This window comes from Myxine glutinosa, chromosome 1, assembly GCF_964187855.1.
Source record: "Myxine glutinosa chromosome 1, kmMyxGlut1.1, whole genome shotgun sequence".
Classification (NCBI taxonomy): domain Eukaryota; kingdom Metazoa; phylum Chordata; class Myxini; order Myxiniformes; family Myxinidae; genus Myxine; species Myxine glutinosa.
The window spans coordinates 279833016-279856291 of record NC_136261.1 but is presented as its reverse complement, the minus strand read 5'-3'; the positions used below and the strand labels follow the sequence as shown (position 1 = coordinate 279856291).

Below are 23276 nucleotides of genomic sequence, written 5' to 3'. Positions count from 1 at the left end.
AATTCACTCGGTTTATTCGGTTCGGCTCGGTTTAAAGAAAAAGCGATAATGTCGAAATGTTGACGTCTGTGTCATGTTGGGCGGTGATATGGTGTATTTTTAAAAATATATCTCTGCGTTTTCCCGCGTTGCTGACACCGAGTCTAAAACCATGATGGTGAGTTATATTGGAGATAAAGGCGTGAGAGAGACTCAATGGCCTTGAAGTTACAGGCATTTGAGAATTCATTTCGTTCTATAAACGGCAACTTTCATCGGATTTTCTTCTCGTTTTTTTTCAACCGAGTCTAAAACTATGTTAGCGACTGTGAAAAATGAAATGATATATCGAATTTAAAATAGATATCGACACATTGCCGTCGGTGTCATGTTGGGCGGTGTATGATACACCATGACGCGATTTTAAAAAATATATCTCTGCATTTTCCCGCGTGTGTGGAATGTTTGTGGAAAATTAAAGATTTCAAATAAACCTATTTAAAGTGTATGCGCACATAACTAATAAAAAAAACGAAGAAATATCTCTCGGTAATTTCCTGAAACATATTTTACTTCCGGCTAATATGTTGAATGAAATAAAAACGAAGAAATATATGTCGGCATCATTGTTGACGTTTTTGTGACGACTATCATCAAACGAAATAGTAATATATCATAACGGAAAAGCAAAAGCGAATTTTTAATATATATCGACACATTGCCGGCGGTGTCATGTTGGGCGGTGTATGATACACCATGACGCGATTTTAAAAAATATATCTCTGCATTTTCCCGCGTGTGTGGATTGTTCTCAATTATTGCTGACACCGAGTCTAAAAGTAAAACCATCGATAAAAATGAAATCATATGGTGAGTTAGATTGGAGATAAAGGCGTGAGAGAGACTCAATGGCCTTGAAGTTACAGGCCTTTGAGAATTCATTTCGTTCTATAAACGGCAACTTTCATTGGATTTTCTTCCCGTTTTTTTTCAACCGAGTCTAAAACTATGTTAGCGACTGTGAAAAATGAAATGATTTATCGAATTTGATTTGAAATAAAACTGGGGGAGAGCAAGACACCACGGGCCTACAAAACAGGACTCAAAGCTATGCGAGTTAATAAAATGGTGGATATTTGTTTATAGCCACTCCCAGAATGGGTGGAGCTATGGGTGGAGCTACTCTGCAAACCGAGTAAGCCACACCCCGGACAGACACCCAACAGATAGACAGACAGACAGACAGACAGAATCATCTACGGCTATTATAATATAGATAGATAGATATATATATATATATATATATATATATATATATATATATATATATATATGTAGCGGTTACCGCTGGACCTGGACTGGATGCACACAATCGCCTTGCACCGGCCAGAACACGGCCAGACGCGCCTCTCCCGGGCATGCCCGGACTCACTGTTCCCGGGCACGCCCGAACCTCCCGGGCACGCCCGGTCTCGCCTTTCCAGGGCTCGCCCAGAGCGTCCGGGCATGCCCGCTATCGCCTTTCCAGGGCTCGCCCAGAGCGTCCGGGCATGCCCGCTATCGCCTTTCCAGGGCTCGCCCAGAGCGCCCGGGCACGCCCAGCCTCGACTTGCCAGGCCGCAGCCAAACACGCCCGGGCAGGTCCAGACTCGCCTTTCCAAGGCTCGCCCTTGACACCCGGGCATGCCCGGTATAGCTTTTGCCGGGCAAACTTCCCGACATAAATGTGTATATATATTGCTGCCCGATAAACGGGCTTTTGTCAGAATACCTGAGCTGTTTTGTTTCAATAAAGCAACTCGGACGAATTCCGTCTTTGGTCGCTTCAATTCTTTCGACTCGCGTTGGAGCGCAGCTCCTTCAAATAAATATATAATGTATACACTAATAGTAATACACTACAATACAGCTTTTGGTTGTTGGCCCCAAACCAAACAGTTCGCATTTGTAATAATTAAAGTGTTCCATATCATGTCCGTAGTCGGGTCTGCTTTGTCACAGTCTTTATCCCTGCTTTTGAAAGGACTGCACACACGACTTATGGAAAGCTACAATTACAGTAGGTATATACTATATAACAGTCCTGAACGCTCCTTGTCGCTCATACTTAGACAAGGTTCAAGTTCCATAAAGTGTTCGCGTACGGGGTATTTTGATATTTTGATATTTAATTCATAGCACGTACACGAAAACTGACCAACTAAAATCCCTCAACAATACCATAATTTGCAGCTGACGAAACAATAAAAAATAAACAATACAGCATATACCAACAATGACAGGCATCTTCAAAAGTTTAAAGACTTAATATAACTAGAACGGGCACTCGGTAGAGCGCATACCTTCGCCGCAGCTACTGTTCTGTACTTGGTAAAAATACGATTTTGACCTTTTCGTGACCTTGACCTTGACCTTTGACCCGATTGCTCCCAAAATCTAATCAAATGTGTCCCGTATAATAACCAATCATCCCACCAAATTTCATGCAATTCGGTTGAATACTTTTTGAGTTATGCGAATAACATACACACACACACACACAGACATACAAATAAATACACAGCGATCAAAACATAACCTTCCGCTTTTGCGAAGGTAATAAACGCTTGGTGTAACTGTAAGTGTACGACACTGTGACAACACTAACCTAATTGCCAACGATGGCTGGTGCGATGCCACGAAGTACTGGGCCACTGGCGCGAACTACATTGCCATGATTATCAAGTGCAAGGCAGAAAGGAAAAATGGATTTCAACGAAATCGGTCAACGATCTTATAAGAAAACAATTGTGACATTATTATATAATGTATACAATCCACATTAATGTTTACAAACGCTACGGACAAGGACAAAACGAAGTAATAGTAATAATTGCGTTGGAGCAAGCCTCAGTAAAAAAAAAAAAGCGATAGATGTAAAATTCTGACCACGCTCTAGTCACATATAAACACAGTAAGAACAATGAACTCAGAGAATAAAACTATTTAAAAACTATTTTTTTAGAAAATTAGAGGAAGTGAGGTGTTCACTCGGCGTGTTTTGGATCTCGCGATGCTTGGTGATCGTTTCCGATAATTTACAGTAATATTCATGATTTTATAATATAACAGCAAGAATAATAGGCTACTAATACAATAGGGTTCGTATTATCAGTAGGCTCCACTATCAGAACGGAAATAAATAGAGAACCGAGGGATGGGTTTGGGGTTGACGAGTTAACACATCATGTGGTTTCTCTATGTGCTCAGCTGGCTGGCTCTGTGTCTGCAGGTCGCATTCGCCACGTTAGCTATTGGTAAGGCGTTATATAACAACATTTAACCATCACCAGCGAAATGCTCAATTTATTAAAATATTCAATTACACACATCTATGTACATTTGCAATTTAAAATAGGAATAGCATTACATATTCTGCCATCATCGATGCAATGTAAATCTCTTTTCCCATTATTTCGATAATCTGTATCATGTCTTCACTTCGTTTGGTTCCATAAGGTAACCTGCATTGGTAAAGGAGATGTTAGGTTAGAATACGAGACGTGCCGAAAGTGATGGACAAGGACCTGATGAGTGATGTGTCGAATGACGAGGATGGTTTATGGTAATATGTTAACAAATGACATGATAAGTTGATGTGGTAACCACTTCACAAATGAAGAGATGGTAATATGTACATTGGTGGATGATGATGTGATGTGTATGTGGTGGAGCAGGAGAAGGTAATGGGATGTGTCAAATGACGAGGATGGTTTATGGTAATATGTTAACAAATGACATGATAAGTTGATGTGGTAACCACTTCACAAATGAAGAGATGGTAATATGTACATTGGTGGATGATGATGTGATGTGTATGTGGTGGAGCAGGAGAAGGTAATGGGATGTGTCGAATGACGAGGATGGTTTATGGTAATATGTTAACAAATGACATGATAAGTTGATGTGGTAACCACTTCACAAATGAAGAGATGGTAATATGTACATTGGTGGATGATGATGTGATGTGTATGTGGTGGAGCAGGAGAAGGTAATGGGATGTGTCAAATGACGAGGATGGTTTATGGTAATATGTTGACAAATGACATGATAAGTTGATGTGGTAACCACTTCACAAATGAAGAGATGGTAATATGTACATTGGTGGATGATGATGTGGTGAAGAAGCTAATGGAATGTGATAGCAAATTAAAGTTGAAGAATTGATGAAGATGTGTTGAATGAGAATGACAGATGAATCATTTGTTTTGTTTTCTTTATACGTATATTAAGAAGGACCGCTGGTGTGTTCCGCAGCTGCTGGCCTGTACTACTTGGCAGAACTCATTGAAGAGTTTACCGTTCTCACGAGCAGAATCATCAAATACCTGCTTTGGGTAGAAGTTTATCTTATCATTGATAGACTCCTAACTTTGTTTCTGATCATGTTTTTGTACAAGGTCATTGCAAGAAAATGGTTCGTTTCTAATGACTGTAGTCTTCACCAATGGCGGATTAAAACAGGAGTAAATGGGGCATTTGCTCCTGGGCCCAGGTCTTGGCAGGCCCAAAAAAATTGAGGTAACTAGAACGGCACTCACTAGAGAGCATACCTCTGCCTGATAAACAGTTTACATTTTGTATCCCACTGAAAGGCCGGATCTGGATTCGGACCTGAACCAAAATCTAATCGGCTTGTTCTTGTCACTTGCCCAACTCATCCACCAAGTTTAGACATAACTCGTCCATAACGTTTTTAAATATCATGTTTTATATCGCTTTTCGCCCGATCTCTCAATGGTGAAGAATCACTTAAAAATTAAATAATTGTTGTAGCCGAATCCATATTCAGATCTTCACCAAAATCGAAACGATTAGTCCTTTTCAACCACACAACCTGTCCACCAAGTTTCGTCAAAATCCGTCCACAACATTTTTGAGATATCCTGCTATGTATCATTTTTGGCCATATTACTCGAGTGAAGAATCACTTAAAAAATTATACTAGCTGGATCCGGATCCTGATCTTCACCAACATCTAATCATTTCGTCCTTGCCACACATGCTACCTGTCTGCCAAATTTCGTCCAAATCCGTACACAACTTTTTGAGATATCTTGTTTACAATCGGACAAACAGACAAACAAACAGACAGACAGGGGTGAAAACATTACCTCCATCCACCTTTGGTGGTGTAGGTAAGAATATGTTTTTATGCAGTTTCTCTTTTTACAAACGAAAATAGCTGTCTGGACATGGTTCAAACTTGGTAATCTGTTCTGTTCTTACTAAAATAGCGTGGTATGAGGGAGCGAGCAAGGAAGACTGTGGAGTGAATCGTGCGAGTGAGTGGTGTGAGGGGTTTGATATTCCGTGTGAGTGAACAATGTAAGGAGGGCCGTGAGTTGTTCCAAGTGAATGAACAATGTTAGGAGGGCCGTGAGTTGTTCCAAGTGAGTGAACGGCGTAGGGGGCTGGGAGTTATGTGTTTATATACGTGCGGGTAATCAATTAAATGAGTAAAATAAAAATATGTACAGTATTTTATTAATATAACTCCTTCAACTTTAAATCTAAATAAGCCAGAGAGACAAGAGATTCTTTACTCAACCTCAGACAACCTGTGCTCTGGGCTGGCACTCATGGTGAGACCAGCCCGAAAATATTCTTTGCCCCCAACCCTGGCAAGGCTTAATCCGGCACTGGTCTTCCCAATTAAACATACTGTTATGAATTTTGGGTCGGGGGATATATAGATTCAGGTAGATCTGCATAGGTAGGTGCTCCGATGTCATGAAGAAGAAGAACCATTTCGATGTACAGTAAGTCAGGGATCTGTTTAGGCGGTTTGTCGGATTAAGTGTATATCTGTGATCATACAAGGATGATCCGTGTGATAGGTAGAGTAGGGATTATGCTAATTCCCCCGTGTGTCAAACCTGTGATCTCCCCATTGTCCCATATGGCAGCACATATAGACACGTAGGTTAGGAATCCCACCATAAAAAGCACCACACATAGCATTTAATAAAACCTGACCGGAAGAACAGACATGAAGCGACCACGCACTACGCCAGCATGGCAATGGAACATTGAACAGGCAGGCCGAGTAATAAGCAGGTCACTGATTGGCAGAGTAGGGAAGGACTGTGATTGGTCAGGGGAGGGGCAGAAAGCTTCCCCGTGATTGGTGGAAGGAAGGTGGAAGGAGCGACACACTGATTGGCCACCGACAGATGGCATGACACGAAGGGCACGAAGCGCTCGGCCAATAAGAGGGGACGGACGTGATCAGAACATTTGAGGGGTCAAGAAGCGAGGCAGGGATTGGAGAGGAAGAGGGCTGACGTCACGAGACGGCCAGTAAAACCACTCGCTGGCCGGCATTTCCTCCCTCTTGTCTTTGGATTCCTTCCTGCCCGGACCTCTCTTCCCTTCTTGCCTTCTCTTTCCGTTGGACCTTTGCTTGTTGGACGTTGGAAAGACGTTGGAGCGTTGACGATCCTCTTACCCTACATCCACGCATGAGCGATCGCGCGGAGACACGAGGCTTGCCGCGCAGCGGCGTACGTGGCCCAGCAACGCGCGAACGGGAGCGTAATGAGGCCTACTTCCCGCCGACATCGGAGCCGCGGCGGGCTTGTGCGCTTGGAGCCGATGATACCTGACGAACCCTGACACACCTCAGCTAGACGGAGATAAGCCCGCACCCACAAAGACAACATTTCTTTTACTTTATCCTCACCATTTGTATGTTGTGCAAGTCTGTGTGTAAAAGCACTCACTAGGGGGGTTTAGTTTTACCGGCGCATTTCTTTGTATCGGGGTCCAGCAATAAAGCCGCGTTATTTTTGTACATAAATTCCGTTTGGTGTGGTTTATTAATTTGTAGGGTGAAGACGCCTGCGTGTGGCGGCCGTCCAGGTGAGTCGGTATTTTTCATTCCGTCTCGTGTATCGTCCGCCATCAATTGAATAACGCTTTCATTAAGCTTGATTGCCATCCGTGGTGTACTCTTGGTGTTAACTGAGAGCCAGCCACAGGACAATACTATACGCAATTATTATTAATAAATTAATTAATATAAATAAATAACCACACTCGGTGGTGTAATGGGTGGAGCGTCCACTCCGAATCTGGGAGGTTGGTGGTTCAAACCCCAGCAGAGTCATACCAACGGCTTTAAAAATGGTATGTGCTGCTTACTTGCTTGACTCTGCATTCTAAAGGATAGAGCACAGACAAACAATGTTGGGAAGGCAATGACAAACCACCCAGTATAACCCTTGCCCAGAAACTGCTTCAGCCGCACCAACGTTCTGTATTATTATTTCGTAGGAAGCCTGTGGCTGCTGGATGCATAATTTCTGGGAGTGTGGCTGTGCGGCTGATGCAGTGCCTCCTGTTTCCAGTAAGCTGGTAATCATTTTGCCGACCTCAGAAAGATGACAGGCGGAGTCAACCCACCTGGTGTTATTTAACGCCACGACGGGGGCTCAAACTCAAGACTCTAAGATCTTAAGCCAGGCACCTTAACCGTTACGCCAACAGATCCTAGCAACTACAGACCAATCAGCCTTCTCCCAATTATCAGCAAAATCATGGAATCCATCATTGCTTCAGATATGAAATCTTTCCTCTTCTCCAATGGCTTGATCTTTGATCATCAATTTGGTTTCAGACCAGGTCACTCTACTCTGGACATGCTGCTTCTGCTGTCTCAACAATGGATGGAGGTCCTTAATGCCAAACAGGAAATTAGAGCTGTCTCCCTCGACATATCACGTGCCTTCGATACGGTCTGGCACCCCGCTCTGCTCACCAAACTCTCCTCCTTTGGCATCCATGGAAATCTCCACACATGGCTGGCGGACTTCCTCTCTAGTCGTCGTCAATGTGTGGCCCTGAATGGGTTTCTCTCATCTCCTCTTCCTGTTCAGGCTGGAGTTCCCCAAGGCAGTGTTCTGGGCCCTGTGCTTTTTCTGGTCTTCATCAATGATCTCTCTGACTCTTTGCTGATGAGTGCACTCTGTGCCGCTCCATTCCTCATCCCTCAGATCGGCAGTCTGCAGCCTCCTCACTCTCTGCAGACCTGGACAAAATCACTGACTGGGCATACAAGTGGAACATGTCTTTCAATCCTGACAAATCTCACACTCTTACGATGTCTCTCCGAAAAGACCGACTGGACAACCCTCCCATCCACTTTCTGAATAATCCTCTCCAAGAAGTTCTGTCACTCAAGCTTTTGGGTCTCACTATCTGCCATGATCTTTCCTGGGAAAACCACATTTCAAATCTGGCCTCCAAAGCCAGTCGCCGACTGGGCATCCTGCGTCGTGCAAAGTCCTTCCTTGGCACACCTGAGCTTCTCACCACATACAAGGCTTTCATCTGCAGCTCAATGGAATACTGCTCTCCCCTCCTGGCTGGTGCTCCTGCCTCACACCTAGCTCGTCTTCACGCTGTTGAAACCAAAGCGTTCAGCATCATTGGAATCTCCCGTGATGAAACTACCTCCGAGGGCCTTTCACTTACTCACCGCAGGCAGGTTGGTGGTCTTTCTGTCTTCTACCGACTCCTCTCCGGCCTTGCTCCTCCCAGCTCTCTCTGGGCTCTGTCCCCCAAATATTCCTAAAGGTCGCACAAGATCTGCCTGCAACTCTCTTATGGTTAAACTGCCAAAATCAAGACTCTCTGCTCACCTTCACTCTTTCATTCCTCTTTTCTCCTGCCTCTGGAACAAACTCCCCCACTCCCTTCAATCCCACTCCTCCCTCCAGGTCTTTAAAACAGCTGTTCACTACCATCTCTTATCTTCCCCCATCCAAAACCTTGATCTTTTCTACCCCAGCTAATTTCACCCCAAATCCACTTTTTTGAAATACCAACTTCTTTCCTGGAAGTCCTTGTTGTCCTGTGTTTATACTTCTCCCACCCCCCCCCCCCCTTCCCACGCCGCCTCCCCCCAAGCCCGCTCTCTCCCACACATTCCCGATGTCCCTCACAAATGTTGTGTTGATGTGCTTCCCCTTCTCTCCCCATCTTGTCTACCGCTCCCCTTTTTATATATTTTGTTTGTTTGTCTGTTTGATTTGTTTGTGTGATAAATGTTAGCTCTTTCACGAGCCTCGATTATGTATCCAAAAACAAACAAACAAACAAAAAAACACCAGGCTTAACACTCTGTAAATCAATTAAATAAATATATTATGCATGCAGCATAGCTAAGAGGTGTGTGCACTCACCTTTAAACTATCGATCCTGGGTTCTGATTTTTGAATAGTGCTATAAACTCAGCTGCTATAGCCTGGCGTTGGTTTAGCGGCTAGGGTGCCAGCTTAGGATCCTAGGATCCTGGGTTTGAATCCCGGTCGATCACTGAATTAACGCCAGGGGGGGTTGACTCAGCCTGTCATCCTTCCGAGGTCGGCTAATTTGAGTACCAGTTCACTGGTAATTCCCTGTTTGTCATAAAAGGCGACAAAACAGGGTTGGCGGCAGGAAGGGCATCCGGCCGTAAAACATTGCTTCAAAAAGGGGACCGAAAAACAACAACAACCACGGTGCCCGAAAAAGGCCAACCCCTGCTTGCGGGGAAAAATGGCCTCTAAAGGTGTTTTTTTTGTTTGTTTTTTTAAAATAAACTCACCCTGGCATTTCGCTTCCAGGGCGAGGCATCATTGTGTGTTCAGTCTGTCAGGAGGACCTTTAGCCGGAGGACCCGGATGCCAGCAGTGGTTGTTGGTGGGCCTTAAAGATTCCATGCTGTCTTTCGTGAAGCGGAGGCGAGTTATTGCCGGCATCCTGAACAAATTACTAATTTGTGCCACTTTCAATGAAGTATCCTGCAATCGGTGGTTTGCCATTAAGTTGCAATCTGTCCAGGATTGTTTCCTGCTTGTCATGATCATCCCAAAGCTCTCTCGAGAGCATGGGTCTTCAATATTTATTACAAGTTCACGATATCACTGATAATATTGGTAGGCACTGTTCACAGAATATTGCTTTTGTGCTGCACATATGTTGCCTTCATGCATACATTTCTGACGAACAAGATATTTTCAAATTAAGGTCATTTAATGGTTTACATAAATCTACTCTGATGGAGTAAATTAGATTCCAGCTTTTGCATTCTGATCCATTCTCATGTCCGTCTTTTCTTTCCTGCGCTACAACCGCTATGGATTTTGGCCTTTCACCGCTAAATGCAAATGCAGACAATAATCGACGCTTCTGCTGAGCACTCTTTCCATGTTCCATTTTGTGTCAGCCATACAAAAATACACCTACCATAGCTGCCTGGGCTTGTCGTCTTTTTGCTTTGGGTTGAGAATTGAGATGCACCTTACCAATCCGTCTGCTTGCTTGGGATCACAACATAAGTCAATTGCACACCTGAACAGACCTAATTCTAAAATCACCAAACCTTTACATTAAATGCTAAAATAACCCTAACATTATAAATATAAGGGGTTCAATGTTAATGATTCATGAATCTCACATTTAGATGTCTAATTATTTGAACCACAATTTTTGCATTTACTCTATATTTTCTCTAAAGCACTGGTTGCTTTTCCGCGTTAGTATGCCCAGTACAAGTGTGGTATGAATTGTTTGATTGATGAGTTTTCATGTACAGTAGTATCGTGATGGCAACATACGGTACTCACCTTAGCAGCAAGGTTACGAACTGAAACCTGGGCTGTGATGCATGGTCTTTTCTTCCTCTATCACCACACTCTTCCGTGAGCCTCAATTCCGTAGGTTAAAAAGGTCATTTTCCAAAGATTTACCCTTCCTATTGGCTGCTATTTTTCAGCTCAAAACTTTGTGAGTTTGTGAAACAAATATAAGTTGTATATGTATGTATGTATGTATGTATGTATGTATGTATGTATGTGTCGTGGATTCCCGAATCCCTTCCAGTTCTGGCAGAAGCACCTGCTCAACTCGGACCAAGTGTACAAGAGGTTTATTGAGTTATAAGAATAACATGCATGGTAGATGATCGGCGCATCGGCCAGTAACGCCATTTCAGGAAAATAATATCACACAGCCAGCCCCAAGATCAACTCAGGGACTTTCAACTTGCATTTGGCTTTATATACTTTTTTCAAAGGACAAGGAACTCAAAACATTTCCCCAGTTTACACAGACTGTCCCTGGGAGCAAGATCTGGCAGGCAGGGAGCTCATGGGGAAGGAATGTTGCCACAAGGTCAATTAAGGATGTGTATCAACAGCTTCTCCAATCGAGACAGTCAGACCTTAGCTTTAGCGGAGAAATGAGGTCATACTGCCCCCATGAGCCTGGGATTCAAATGAAATCCCTTACATATATATATACTGTATATATATATATATATATATATATATATATATATATATATATATATATATATATATATATATATATATATACTGTATATATATATATACTGTATATATATATATACTGTATATATATATATACTGTATATATATATATACTGTATATATATATATACTGTATATATATATATATATATATATATATATATATATATATATACATATATATATATACGTATATATATATATATATATATATATATATATATATATATATATATATATATATATATATATATATATATATATATATATATATATATATATATATATATATATATATATATATATATACAGTCACGTGAAAAAGTAAGTACACCCCATGTAAAGTTTTGACTTTTTCAACATATTTCAACATACAGCTATTTGATCTTCATTTCAACAATATTGATAGATAAAGGTGATATAATATAACAAATATCATGAAACATTTATATTTTGGAGTCCATTGTATAATTTAAATAAACATAAATGCAAATTTCGCATGTGGAAAAAGTAAGTACACCCCTACATTTATCACTACTTCAAATACCTAAAATTAGAATCAGGTGCACCAGCTCAGGTGCAAATGATTAGAACATCGTTAGAGAGGATCTTGGAGGAACCTGTCTTATTTAAACCTCAGACATTTAGTTTGGCTTGCACTTTGTTGTTGAAGTGTGCGGCGTCACCATGCCTAGATCAAAAGAGCTCTCTGAGGCCTTCAGAAAAAAGGTTATAGATGCCTACGAGTCTGGGAAGGGATTTGAAAAGATCTCCAAACAATTTGAAATCGATCATTCGACTGTCCAGAAGATCATCTACAAGTGGAGAAGATTCCAAACAACTGCGAACTTGTTCAGGCCAGGCCGCCCCAGCAAGTTCAGCCCGAGAGCAGACCGCAAGATGCTGAAAGAAGTCTCGAAGAACCCCAGAATGTCATCACGGGACCTACAGGTAGCTCTTGCCACTGTTGATGTCAAAGTGCACGAGTCTACCATTAGAAAGAGGCTGCACACATTTGATCTACATGTGAGGTGTGCCAGGAGGAAACCTTTGCTGTCCAGAAAGAACATCAGGGCAAGACTAAAGTTTGCCAATGAACACCTAGGCAAAGACCAGCACTTCTGGAACAATGTGCTCTGGACATATGAGTCAAAGGTAGAGCTATTTGGCCACAGTAACAGAAGACATATTTGGCGAAAACCAAAGACAGCATTTGACCACAAGAACCTGATACCAACTGTAAAGCATGGTGGTGGAAATATTATGGTTTGGGGCAGCTTTGCTGCATCAGGGTCTGGGTAGCTCACCATCATAGAATCCACTATGAATTCTTCATTGTACCAGAGGGTGCTTGAGGATAATGTGAGGCCATCTGTCGGAGAAGTTGAAGCTCAACCGAATGTGGATCTTGCAACATGCCAATGACCCATAACATACCAGTAAATCCACCAAGGAATGGCTGAAAAGAAAGAAATGGATGGTTCTGGAATGGCCAAGTCAAAGCCCGGATCTAAATCCCATCGAGATGTTGTGGGGGGATTTGAAACGAGCTGTGCATGCAATTGTGCATGCTGTGCAACAATTTTTTGTTGAATAAATTATTGCAAATTCAATTTTACATTGTTTTTTGTTCAATTAGATCACCTTTATCTATAGATACTGTTTAAATGAAGATCAAATATTGATATGACCACATATGTTTAAAAGATTAAAAAAACATTTCATGGGGTGTAGCTACTTACTTTTTCCACATGCGAAATTTGCATTTATGTTTCTTTAAATTATACAATGGACTACAAAATGTAAATGTTTCATGATATTTGTTGTATTACATCACCTTTATCTCTCAATATTGTTGAAATGAAGATCAAATACCTGTATGTTGAAATATGTTGAAAAAGTCAAAATTTTACATGGGGTGTACTTACTTTTTCACGTGACTGTATATATACAGCTGAGCACTAGCTCAGAGGGGAGAGCAGTACTCCATCAAACTGTGGACGAAAGCTTTGTAAGTGGTGAGTAGCTCAGTCCTGCCAAGAAAGGACTTAACACTACGGAGGATGCCCAGTCTGCGACTGGCTTTGGAGGTCATCTTGGAAATATCCATGGAAATGTTCAACTGAAGGTGGCAGGAATTTGTAATCTATTCAGGGTGCCTGCCGACTCACCGACTCTATACGTACTTCCCTTGGAACCTTGCTGTTGGGAGTTCCAAAAGGTGAATCTGAGCACCCATCCCCTGTCACGAACTAGTCCATTTCATTTGATGCTTTGCTTTGAAACAGGGGGAAACTCGATTGCACGCCCAAAGGGAGATGTTAAAGAAAAGAAACAGCAAAATTTCTGGAATTGTCGTCAATAAATAGATGCAATCAGGTCATGAGAAATTAACCATTTCCTTACAGAGGCCTCATCTAGCATATTTAAAATTGTTTTGGCAAAGTTACATCCAACTGTTTGTATTTTATTCCACTTTTTAATTGCTTCCCTGTTTGCTACATTTTTTAAATCATCCTTCCCACTTTTTCCTCCCGACCTTGCAGTTTTCCACTGTAGTTTATGTGGGACTCTTCTTCTTTGAAAAATTTCCAGTTGTCCTTGTTGCCGTGGGGTTATTTTCAAACCTAATATCCTTTGGGTTGCTACGTACATTTCCCTACATTGTCCTTTCTTCACCCAGCTTTATTCTCACATGCGGTAAGTATATTGTGAATTTTACAGAATGTTGTTTTGTATGCAGCCAGTGGCTGCTGGTTGCATCATTTTTCTGGAAGCGTGTTTGTGCCGCTGATGCGGTGCCCCAATTACCAGAGATGGTACTCAATTTGCCGACCTCGGAAGGATAAACAGGCTGAGTCAACCCCCTTGGCGTTAATTCAACGATCGACCAGGATTCTAACTCAGGATCCTGGGATCCCAAGCCAGCACCCTAACCGTTAAGCCAACACCAGGCTCTATTTTACAGGATGAAATATTGGAACAGAGGAAGGGAGAATTTACGATATTTCTCAGATGTTTTACAAAAAAAACATGCTGTTTCTTTTTGTTGCAGTGATGGTGTTGATTAATCACTACTTGACTTTTGCATACTTCAGTGAGAACTACCATCCATTTTCTGAGGTTTGTATTCTACATCTGTGTCATTGCATTACCTCTGCCATTTTCCACTTTTTATCTGTATTTTTGCATCTGTTTACGCATTGTTAATTGCCTCGAATTGGGCAATGCTTTATGTGTTTGCGTCATTTTAAATATCCTTGTATTATCAAAATAAGTTATTTTAAGTAGAACTGAGCTAATTTTCAAGCATTTGTTATCTCTGGCCTAGTCTACACAGACATAACGAAAATCGTCAAAGTGAGTTTGAAAAAATATTTACAGGATAAAGAGTCTCATGAAAGAGCTTACTTATTTACTTAACTTAGCTAAAAAGATGTTTCGGGAAGCCAAGAAAGAGCTTACACCTAGAATAAGCAAAGTGAGACAAAACACTAACAGTAGTTATAAAGCTTCCTGAAACAACTCCAGCATCTATAACAAAAGGCAAAACTATAACAGTACTCGGTAGAGCGCATACCTCCACCAGGCTGAACAGCTTACGCTTTGTATCCCATTGATGGGTCGTATCTGGATCCACACCTGATTCAAAATCTTATCGGCTTGTTCTTGTCACCTTACCCAACTCACCTAGCAAGTTTTGTCATAATCCGTCCACAACTTCTTGAAATATGCTATGTTTAGTTTTTGGCCCCATCTCTCAATGTCGAAGAATCACTAAAAAAAATTCAACTATCCGGATCCTCACCAACATCGAATCATTTCGTCCTCGTCACACACCCAATCTATCCACCAAGTGTCATCCAAATCCGTCTGTATCTTCTTGAGATAACGTCCTCACAGCCAGTTAGACAAACGGGTGAAAACATAACCTCTGCCCACCTTCGGTAGTGGAGGTAATGAAGACAATACAAAGTGGAAGCAAATCAATAATCACGAGGTAAACAGCAAGCTGAAGGTCAAAAACTGATAGTGGAGAATAAACGATGAAGATAAATTACAATACAGTATGAAGAGAGGTGAAAAAAAAAAATTCAGTCTGTATTGCAAAAAATCTGCAAGTGTAAGTTGTGAGCACAGAGGGTTTTGTTATTATGGTGGAAAGGATTGTGCAATATAATCTTTGCAATGGCCATAGCACCCCCAAACACTCCCCCATCCCTCTAGCTTTTGAGGTGGGATTGGAGAGCTGAAGGCAGACATGACAAAAAAATAACTTGTGGGTACATAGCCAGCTTCTTCCACATCGTGGAAGATCCTCTGCTTTTGGAGGCAGATATATAAAGGGCGACACATCCATGAACACCTGCCCACATCGCTAAATGAGAGAACAGTGCAGAGACTCCAAAAGGTGTTGATTGAAAAGTATCGGAATTAGTGCTCCATCTGATGGGGCCCAAGCCCAAATAGCAGCAGTAAAATAGTTGGCAGCATTACCTAGGCCGAGGAAAAATGTCCAGAAAATCAGAAAAATAACTCCCAAGATATCTAGCTGTTCCAGAGTCCTAGGTGTTGCTGAACCCACAGAATGGTCAAACATGTATACTAAATCCCACCATTGCAAGCAGAAGAACCAAAGGAACTGAGCAATCACACAAAAGATTGGTAAACCAAATTGAATTGTAATTGGTTACCAAATTGGTAACAAGCTGGATACAAGCTGTTTACAAATTGGTAAACAAATTGGTTTCTTTCACCTGAAAAACATCGCCCGTCTCCGTCCATCCCTCTCCTCCACGGCTGCAGAAACCCTCATCCATGCCTTCATCACCTCCCGTCTGGACTACTACAACAGCCTCCTCTTTGGTTCACCCTCAATAATCATCAATAAACTCCAATACATTCAGAACTCCGCTGCCCGTCTACTCACCCATTCCCGGACCCGTGACCACATCACCCCCGTCCTTTACAAGCTTCACTGGCTCCCCATCCCCCAGAGAATCCAGTACAAAATCCTCCTCTTGACCTACAAAGCCCTCCATAACCTGGCCCCATCCTACCTGACTGACCTCCTCTCCAGACACACTCCCACCCGCAACCTCCGCTCTGCTGGTACCAACCTCATGACCCCCCCCCCCCCCCCCTATGCGGACCAAATTCAGATCCTGGGGGGACAGGGCCTTCTCCATCGCTGCTCCCACCCTCTGGAACTCACTACCTCACACCATCAGAGACTCCTCTTCACTCACCACATTCAAAACATCACTCAAGACCCACCTGTTCAACACTGCATTCAACATTTAACCCACAGCATTTAACCCCTGACTATCTCTTCTCCTCTCCTTCCTTTTGCTTTGATTATTTACCTGTTGATTTTTGTCTTTTTGCACTTGTTTTTTGTACTCTGTCAAAGCGTCTTTGGGCTTCTTGAAAAGCGCTATATAAAATAAATGTATTATTATTATTATTATTATTATTAAACAGGAGCTTTTGGCTTGGTGTCTCCAGAAGCAAGGAAAATTTTCAAGATGTTTGGCTTTCTTGGGACCATTTGTGAAAGATTTAGGTTTTTATTATATGTATATATATATGTGAAGTCGAGGCTCATGGAAGACCTGTAACGTAGAACAGAACAGAACACAATAGAAAGCAGTGAAGCACACCAACAGCAGGGTAGAGGGAGACGAATCAGAGAGAGAGAGATGAAGGGAGAAGGACACATGAGTTGAACAAGCTGGATACAAGCTCAAACACAACAGTATGGGGGTTGAAAGACAAGAATGGAAAACCGGGAATGAAACGGCTTCTTCTTCTTCTTTTTCTTTCAGCTTCTCCCATTTTACTTGGGGTCGCCACAATGCTGGTTTATCATCCTTCTCCATCTCTTCATATCAATCACCCATTCTTTTTCCAAGCCAACCAACTTCTAAAACTCTTGCCACCGCATTCTTCCATCTGGTCTTAGGCCTTCCACTTCTTCCTGGCAGTCCCATCTCCATCACTTGCCTCACCACATACTCACTTTCCTCATCAGATGACCAAACCAACTTAGTCTCTTCTCTGCTACTCTCTTCGATGCATCCGCAACTGACTTTCTGATTTTTTATTTATTTATTGAAATTCACCCTTAACAAGGCTGAGATCCACTAAATGTGTTGGGCTACAAACAAAAAGCAGAAGAGAAAAAACTGGCAGAGCCTTCACCTAGTCCTGAAACAAGGAACCCTCTTCACAGGACCACTGTGCAGGAGGAGGTAACTCGGCCAGGCGGGAAAATACATTTTCCTACCCCCATTAGGGATTTTCTAGGAGACACCATTTCCATACTGGATGGCCGTTGGCCCCCGAAGGGAGCTCATCCTCCCTTTCTCAGGTGTTGTTTTTAGTCCTGGCAGGGTGTCAGTCAGCCTCCACACAAGCAAAGCCAGTGAGGGGTGTCAGTTTCGTCAACCCGACCATGCGGGAAGGTAGCACTGTGTTACATGTTACCAGTGCAGTCCCAAAAGACTGACCTGAATGGTCAGACCTGATGTACTGGGTCCTGATCTTATCCTCTCTGGGTCACTCCACATGTCCATCTCAGCATACGCATCGCACTTGTATTCAGTTTCTGTTCCTTGTTGTCCAAGTGAGACAGCAATGGAACAAAAAATAGAAACGTTTTGAAGGGAGAGGAGAGAAACCATAACCTAGAAAGGAAGGTGGAGGATTGGATAGAGTTAATAAGGGTATAAAATATCATTAGTATGGATGGGGATGATCCGAGGAGTTTTGTGAACAGTCATCTTACCGCCCTGGAGGGAAGAAAGAGATTGATCAGATTGAGGAAAAGAGGTACAAATGAGTAGAGGTAAGCCTAAACTTTTTGGAGTTGCATCAGAGGTGGGTTACAAACTTACTGGCAGAATGCATGCACCCTGGAGGAACCAGGGAGGGACAATGGACTGAAAAAGCAGAGTGTGCAAGATCAGAATGGTGGTAGAATACAGGCCACCAACTTGTTTGCAATGCAGGAGTAAGAGGACCATGGATTCAGGTTTGTCGCAGGAGATTCCAATAATTTTGAGGGCCATGGTCCCCACAGTGTGAAGATGCGAAAGGTGTGAGCTAGGAACATGAACCCAAAGGAGAGAGCAGTACTCCATCAAGCTGCGGATGAAGGCCTTGTAGGTTGTTAGAAGTTTAGACTTGCCAAGAAAATGCTTGGCATGATGGAGGATGCTCATTCAAGGCTGGCTTTGGAGACCGACTTGGTTGGTGGGGCCGAAACGTTTGAGGGACTGAATTTCTTCATGCAGTTTGTTATTTAAATAAATGGGAGTGTTTGCCACATGACATGCAATGTTGCAGAAGGCAATCTGAGATCATTCCACAAATCCTACAACAAGTCTGTGCCCATTCTCAGGAGAGCCAGAAAACAACATCTGGCCAACCTCAAGATTGGACTTTCAAACTTGTCTCACTCTTCCAAAATCTGGTGGCACCTTGCTAAGTCTCTGGTGTATGATCTTCTTCCATACATTCCCTCCCTTCAAATGGCACCACAGGCGACTCCCCTCGTGAGAAGACCGAATACCTCAATTCTGTGTTAGCTTCTGTGTTTGCATGATCTTTTCTACCACCGTTACCCATCCCCAAGCCCACATCTTTCCAAATATCCAGTTTTTCCTTCCTGAGAGTTTGCTTGTATATCCATATTGTCCACCTTGTGCATCCTCCCCTACTCCTCATTCTTACTTCAATCCCTTGTTTGTCCAAGTCTCCCTCTGTTTTGTCCCTTGACCCTGCTGTTTGTTGTGCCCCCCTCTTTCTACTGTTCCTTCTGTTCTGTTACATCCTGATCCATTCTATGTTCCAGCTCCCCATGAGCCTCGCCTTTATATACAAAAGAAAAACCCACAGGTGAATGTGATCAGATGGGCCAGCTGGTGCAACACCTTCTTAAAAGGACACTACTCCTTGATGCAAGACCCTGCCTGCAAAGCACCAATCTGACAGTTCTATCATAGGCTCTGGAATCGAACCTAAACTAGACTGCTCAAAAGCAATTTTGCATCGTCTGAGCTATTCTCAGTTTGTGTTTCATAAATATGTGCAATGTTGTTCTTATTTTACTGTTGGCATTTTGGTTAACTCTGGAAACCTGCCATATCTATCTATAATTCCAGTAATCTCTGTGTGTTTGTTTGTACGTTTGTACGTTTGTACGTTTGTACGTTTGTACGTTTGTTTGTTTGTCTGTGACCGCTGTTTCTCGACAACCACGGGTCCGATATACTTTAAACTTGCCAGGTATATTGCTGGGGACCCGAGGATGTGCCTTTTCAAGGTTTGAAATTAATCGGACAAGTACTTACCGAGCTATGGCGATTTAGCCGTTCGCCGTTCGCTTTGGCGTTGCGAATGGACCAAACCATTGCATGTAAATAGAGGGGGGGGGTTCTGTGGTCGTTGCGAATGGACCAAACCATTCATGTAAATAGAGGGGGGGGGTTCTGTGGTCGTTACTGCCACGTGGTTTCAAAGTTTTTTTTTGTTGTTGTTTGCACGCATGTTTTTTTGCACCCACGTACGGGCACGCCCTAGGATGTTTACACACACACACCCCTACACAAATTTTTTTTTTTTTTTTTTTTTTGGCAAGGAACGGGCACCCACGTACGGGCACGTCCTAGCTTATATATAGTACGGGCATGCCCTAGTGTTTACAATCTTAGTATCGCAGTATTGGAGATCATTTCTCAATGGTAACTTTGAATACCGTACATACAGTAACTCACAAGACCTTTGGAGTGTATCATATAGGTATAACTATCCTACGGTTTTGTCAATCACCTCAAGATGTTTCATAAATATTTCTCATTTCATAGGTGATTTTATTTTATCATTTGTATCATAATTATTTTATCATTAATTATTGTAGCATTGCTGACATGGTTATTTTGTTTAATACGGCACCTTTTTCCTTGCCTCCTGCAGGCCCTGGCTGTGTTTACCATTTGCCTCTGGCTTGTACCATTTTCCTTTTTTGTGTCATTATCTGCTGGAGATAATGTCCTTCCGTCAACTGTACCACAGTCTGGTAGGGATCTGGGTGGAACGAAGGGGAGCTGGGTAGAGGGTATGGATACTGGGGAAATCAAGGTGTGGGGAAGCAAAGCCATGATTATTGGAATCTTGCGAGTGGATTGTAAGTTTTAATCAGCTATTAGGGGAGGTAAGTGTTGTTCAATAATGACGTTATTACCTTGCGCATGCGAAGCAAAAAGTGGGGTTAAGCAATTGGTTAACCTCTGTCTGTCCGCCTCGCCTGTTCGTACGTTTACAAACGTCAGCTTATAATCGAGGAACAACTTAATTAAAACGGAATGTTATATTTTGAACACTATTCGGAATACAAACCTGCCGTTGAACAGTACTTTGGCTCTGAATTCTTCCTGATCGCACATGCGCAGAGAGGAGTGAGATGATATTTTTACTCTGTCTCCTGCCTGGCAGTCAAAAAAATTGAAAATTATTCCAAACAGGAAACTTGCTGTTTTTAAGGATGTTATAAAGGACACAAATAACTAATGTTTCGTATTTTAAAAGGTGGCGTATAATACACTGTCAATGGCGGTAAACTTCCAGAATTTTTGCTACGACCTTTAAAATCATTATTTTATTTCAATTTATACAAATCGACTTCTTATTGCTTCCAAAACCCTCTGGTTTTGCAGTACTTGTTGAATCGTGATAAGTATTTTTGTTTTTTTTCCAGGGTGCTGACGTTTGCTATGTCATTGTCGCTGTTTCTCCCCATCTCACAGATAATGATGTTGTATCGAACTACTTTACATCAGGCAAGAAAGCAAACCGTTCTGGGTTGCTTGCTTGCTTCCGACTTGTAAAAGAGTCATTTCTTCCATCACGTCAGAAGATTTACTAGTGCCCGAGCAGCTTCTTTCCGCAAGATGTTGGCACAATCCATCGCAAGAGCCCATCAGCATCGGAATCCTTCACCTAGCCACTTGCACAAGGACATCAGAGCCCACCGCAAGTAATGCGAACTGGTTACATATATACATCATTTGCTGCCAGTGTTTTCGACACTCAACACCAACGTTAACCAAAAACTTTTAGTGACATGTGGATGCAATCCTCACTGGGCTTTGCTAAAGCTCTTCTGCATTGTTGGCCAATGTAAAAACAACCTATATATTTTTCATGACTGTGAGAAATGCAGTCAGCCAGGACCCTGAATATTCTTCATCCCACCTTATCTTAGCAAACAGTAAATAAAGCGTTTTTGAAAACATTTGTTTCTTTATATGTCTTCAAAGTCTGTGGTTTGGTTCCGAATTTTAAAATGGGATGATGCACACGTGTACATTTGATTCATTCTTTCTGTCACTGACTAGCTGGATGAATATTATGCGATCCGATGCAACTGCAGCTGCTTGCATCCAAATTGAACAAAGATGTGGATTGAACATTGCTATTCAAAGTGTGGAAAATTGCAGGAGTATTAGCACAATCAACTGGAGATTTTGTGTATAGTTTTGACAAACAGGATCTAACCTTCACCCTTTCATTCTTTCATTCACTCATTCATTAATTCACATACAACACCTGGATGCTGTTTTCATAGTTTATTGATGCATAGCTGTGTGGCTGTTGCAATACCCCATGTAGGTTCATTTGGCCAGAGTGCTGTCACATAATGGCCTACTCTTGTATACTTTGGTTTTGGTACTTTGGTTTAGGTACTTTGGTTTTGTTAACATATACAAACATATAAATTCCAGACAATTGCTGGAATTAAGGGACTCTGACAGGACATGCGTTAATTGGGGTTAATCAAGGTGTATGTGCAAAACTTGAATGTATCAATAAAGAGGGAAGGAATATTGAGAAAGGGTGGTGCACCTGAGGGAGTGGAATATGAATGAATGATCGTTTTAAGGCCATTTTTCCCCGCTAGAGCGGGGGTTAGCCTTGCGGGCCCCATGACAATCATGGTTCCCTGTTTTGAGGCAATGTTTTTATGGCCGGATGCCCTTCCTGACGCCAACCCTTGGTCACGCTCTTACGATGCGCAGGGATACAGCGTGCCTATTCTAAACCGGGGTACACACCGGGATCATTCATCCCAGTAAGCTGGTACTCAATTTGCCGACCTCGGAAGGATGACAGGCTGAGTCAACCCCCCTGGCGTTAATTTAGCGATCGACCTGGATTCGAACCCAGGATCCTAGGATCCCAAGCCGGCACCCTAACCGCTAAGCCAACACCAGGCAACACCACACCTGAGGGAGTGGGAAGAAGCAATTTTGGAGATGAGAGTAAGGCGTTCAAGAAAGAGTGATGAAAGGGCATGATGCAGGGTTGATGTTTGCCTGAGGAAGTGCCCATCTCAATATACCGTGAAATTGCCCTGCTCTGCAAATGCCGGTGCATATTTTACATCCAAAGTATAATTTAGAGTAATAAAGGTATCATGACACAGCTGTGACTTAGTCATGTTATTCTGAGACTGCCAAGCAGGCAATTATTGCAAAGAGGTGGAGGAAGAAGAAGAAGCCTTTATAACTGAATGACTGCTTAAAAAGAAACTCTCCAAAAGAGAAAATCTGCTATAGCTTTTCCATTGGAAGTGAACATTTACAGTGCCTTCAAAAAGTATTGACACCACTTGTGTTACATTATGAATTTAAAAATGGATTAAATTGAGATTTTTTTTGGGACTGATCCACACATCATAGCCCATAATGTTAAAATATTTTTATTTTTTTTTACAAATCTATCATCTATCTTCTATATATATAAAAGAAAGTTTTTGTTTGTTTGTCTGCATGTGCTAATCTCCTGAACAGTCAAAGATAGGAGGAAACCTCTGAAACAAAAAATGTCAGGACAAGCCCCGGGAAGGTTATAGGCTAGGTGGGGAGGCCGGTCGAG

At 42.3% G+C, this 23276-nt stretch overlaps 1 protein-coding gene across 1 annotated transcript; it reads left to right on the top strand.

Annotated features, from left to right (window-relative positions):
* Positions 1 to 2989: 2989 nt before the first annotated feature.
* TEX261 (testis expressed 261) lies at positions 2990 to 21633 on the top strand. Its single transcript, XM_068132884.2, has 6 exons — positions 2990 to 3275; positions 4276 to 4355; positions 13883 to 14036; positions 14392 to 14459; positions 20316 to 20418; positions 21146 to 21633. Exons 1-6 carry the CDS (start codon positions 3206 to 3208, stop codon positions 21262 to 21264), a joined length of 594 nt encoding a protein of 197 aa, XP_067988985.1. The 5' UTR covers positions 2990 to 3205; the 3' UTR covers positions 21265 to 21633.
* The last annotated feature ends 1643 nt before the right edge of the window (positions 21634 to 23276 follow it).

Excerpts from the sequence above, each read along its gene's own strand:
- TEX261 (XM_068132884.2), top strand. The coding sequence starts at position 3,206 with ATGTGGTTTCTCTATGTGCTCAGCTGGCTGGCTCTGTGTCTGCAGGTC. Across the intron at positions 14,037-14,391 it reads CAGCTTTATTCTCACATGCG|TGATGGTGTTGATTAATCAC; the intron begins GTAAGTATATTG and ends TTTTTGTTGCAG. Across the intron at positions 20,419-21,145 it reads GTCAACTGTACCACAGTCTG|ATAATGATGTTGTATCGAAC; the intron begins GTAGGGATCTGG and ends CCCATCTCACAG.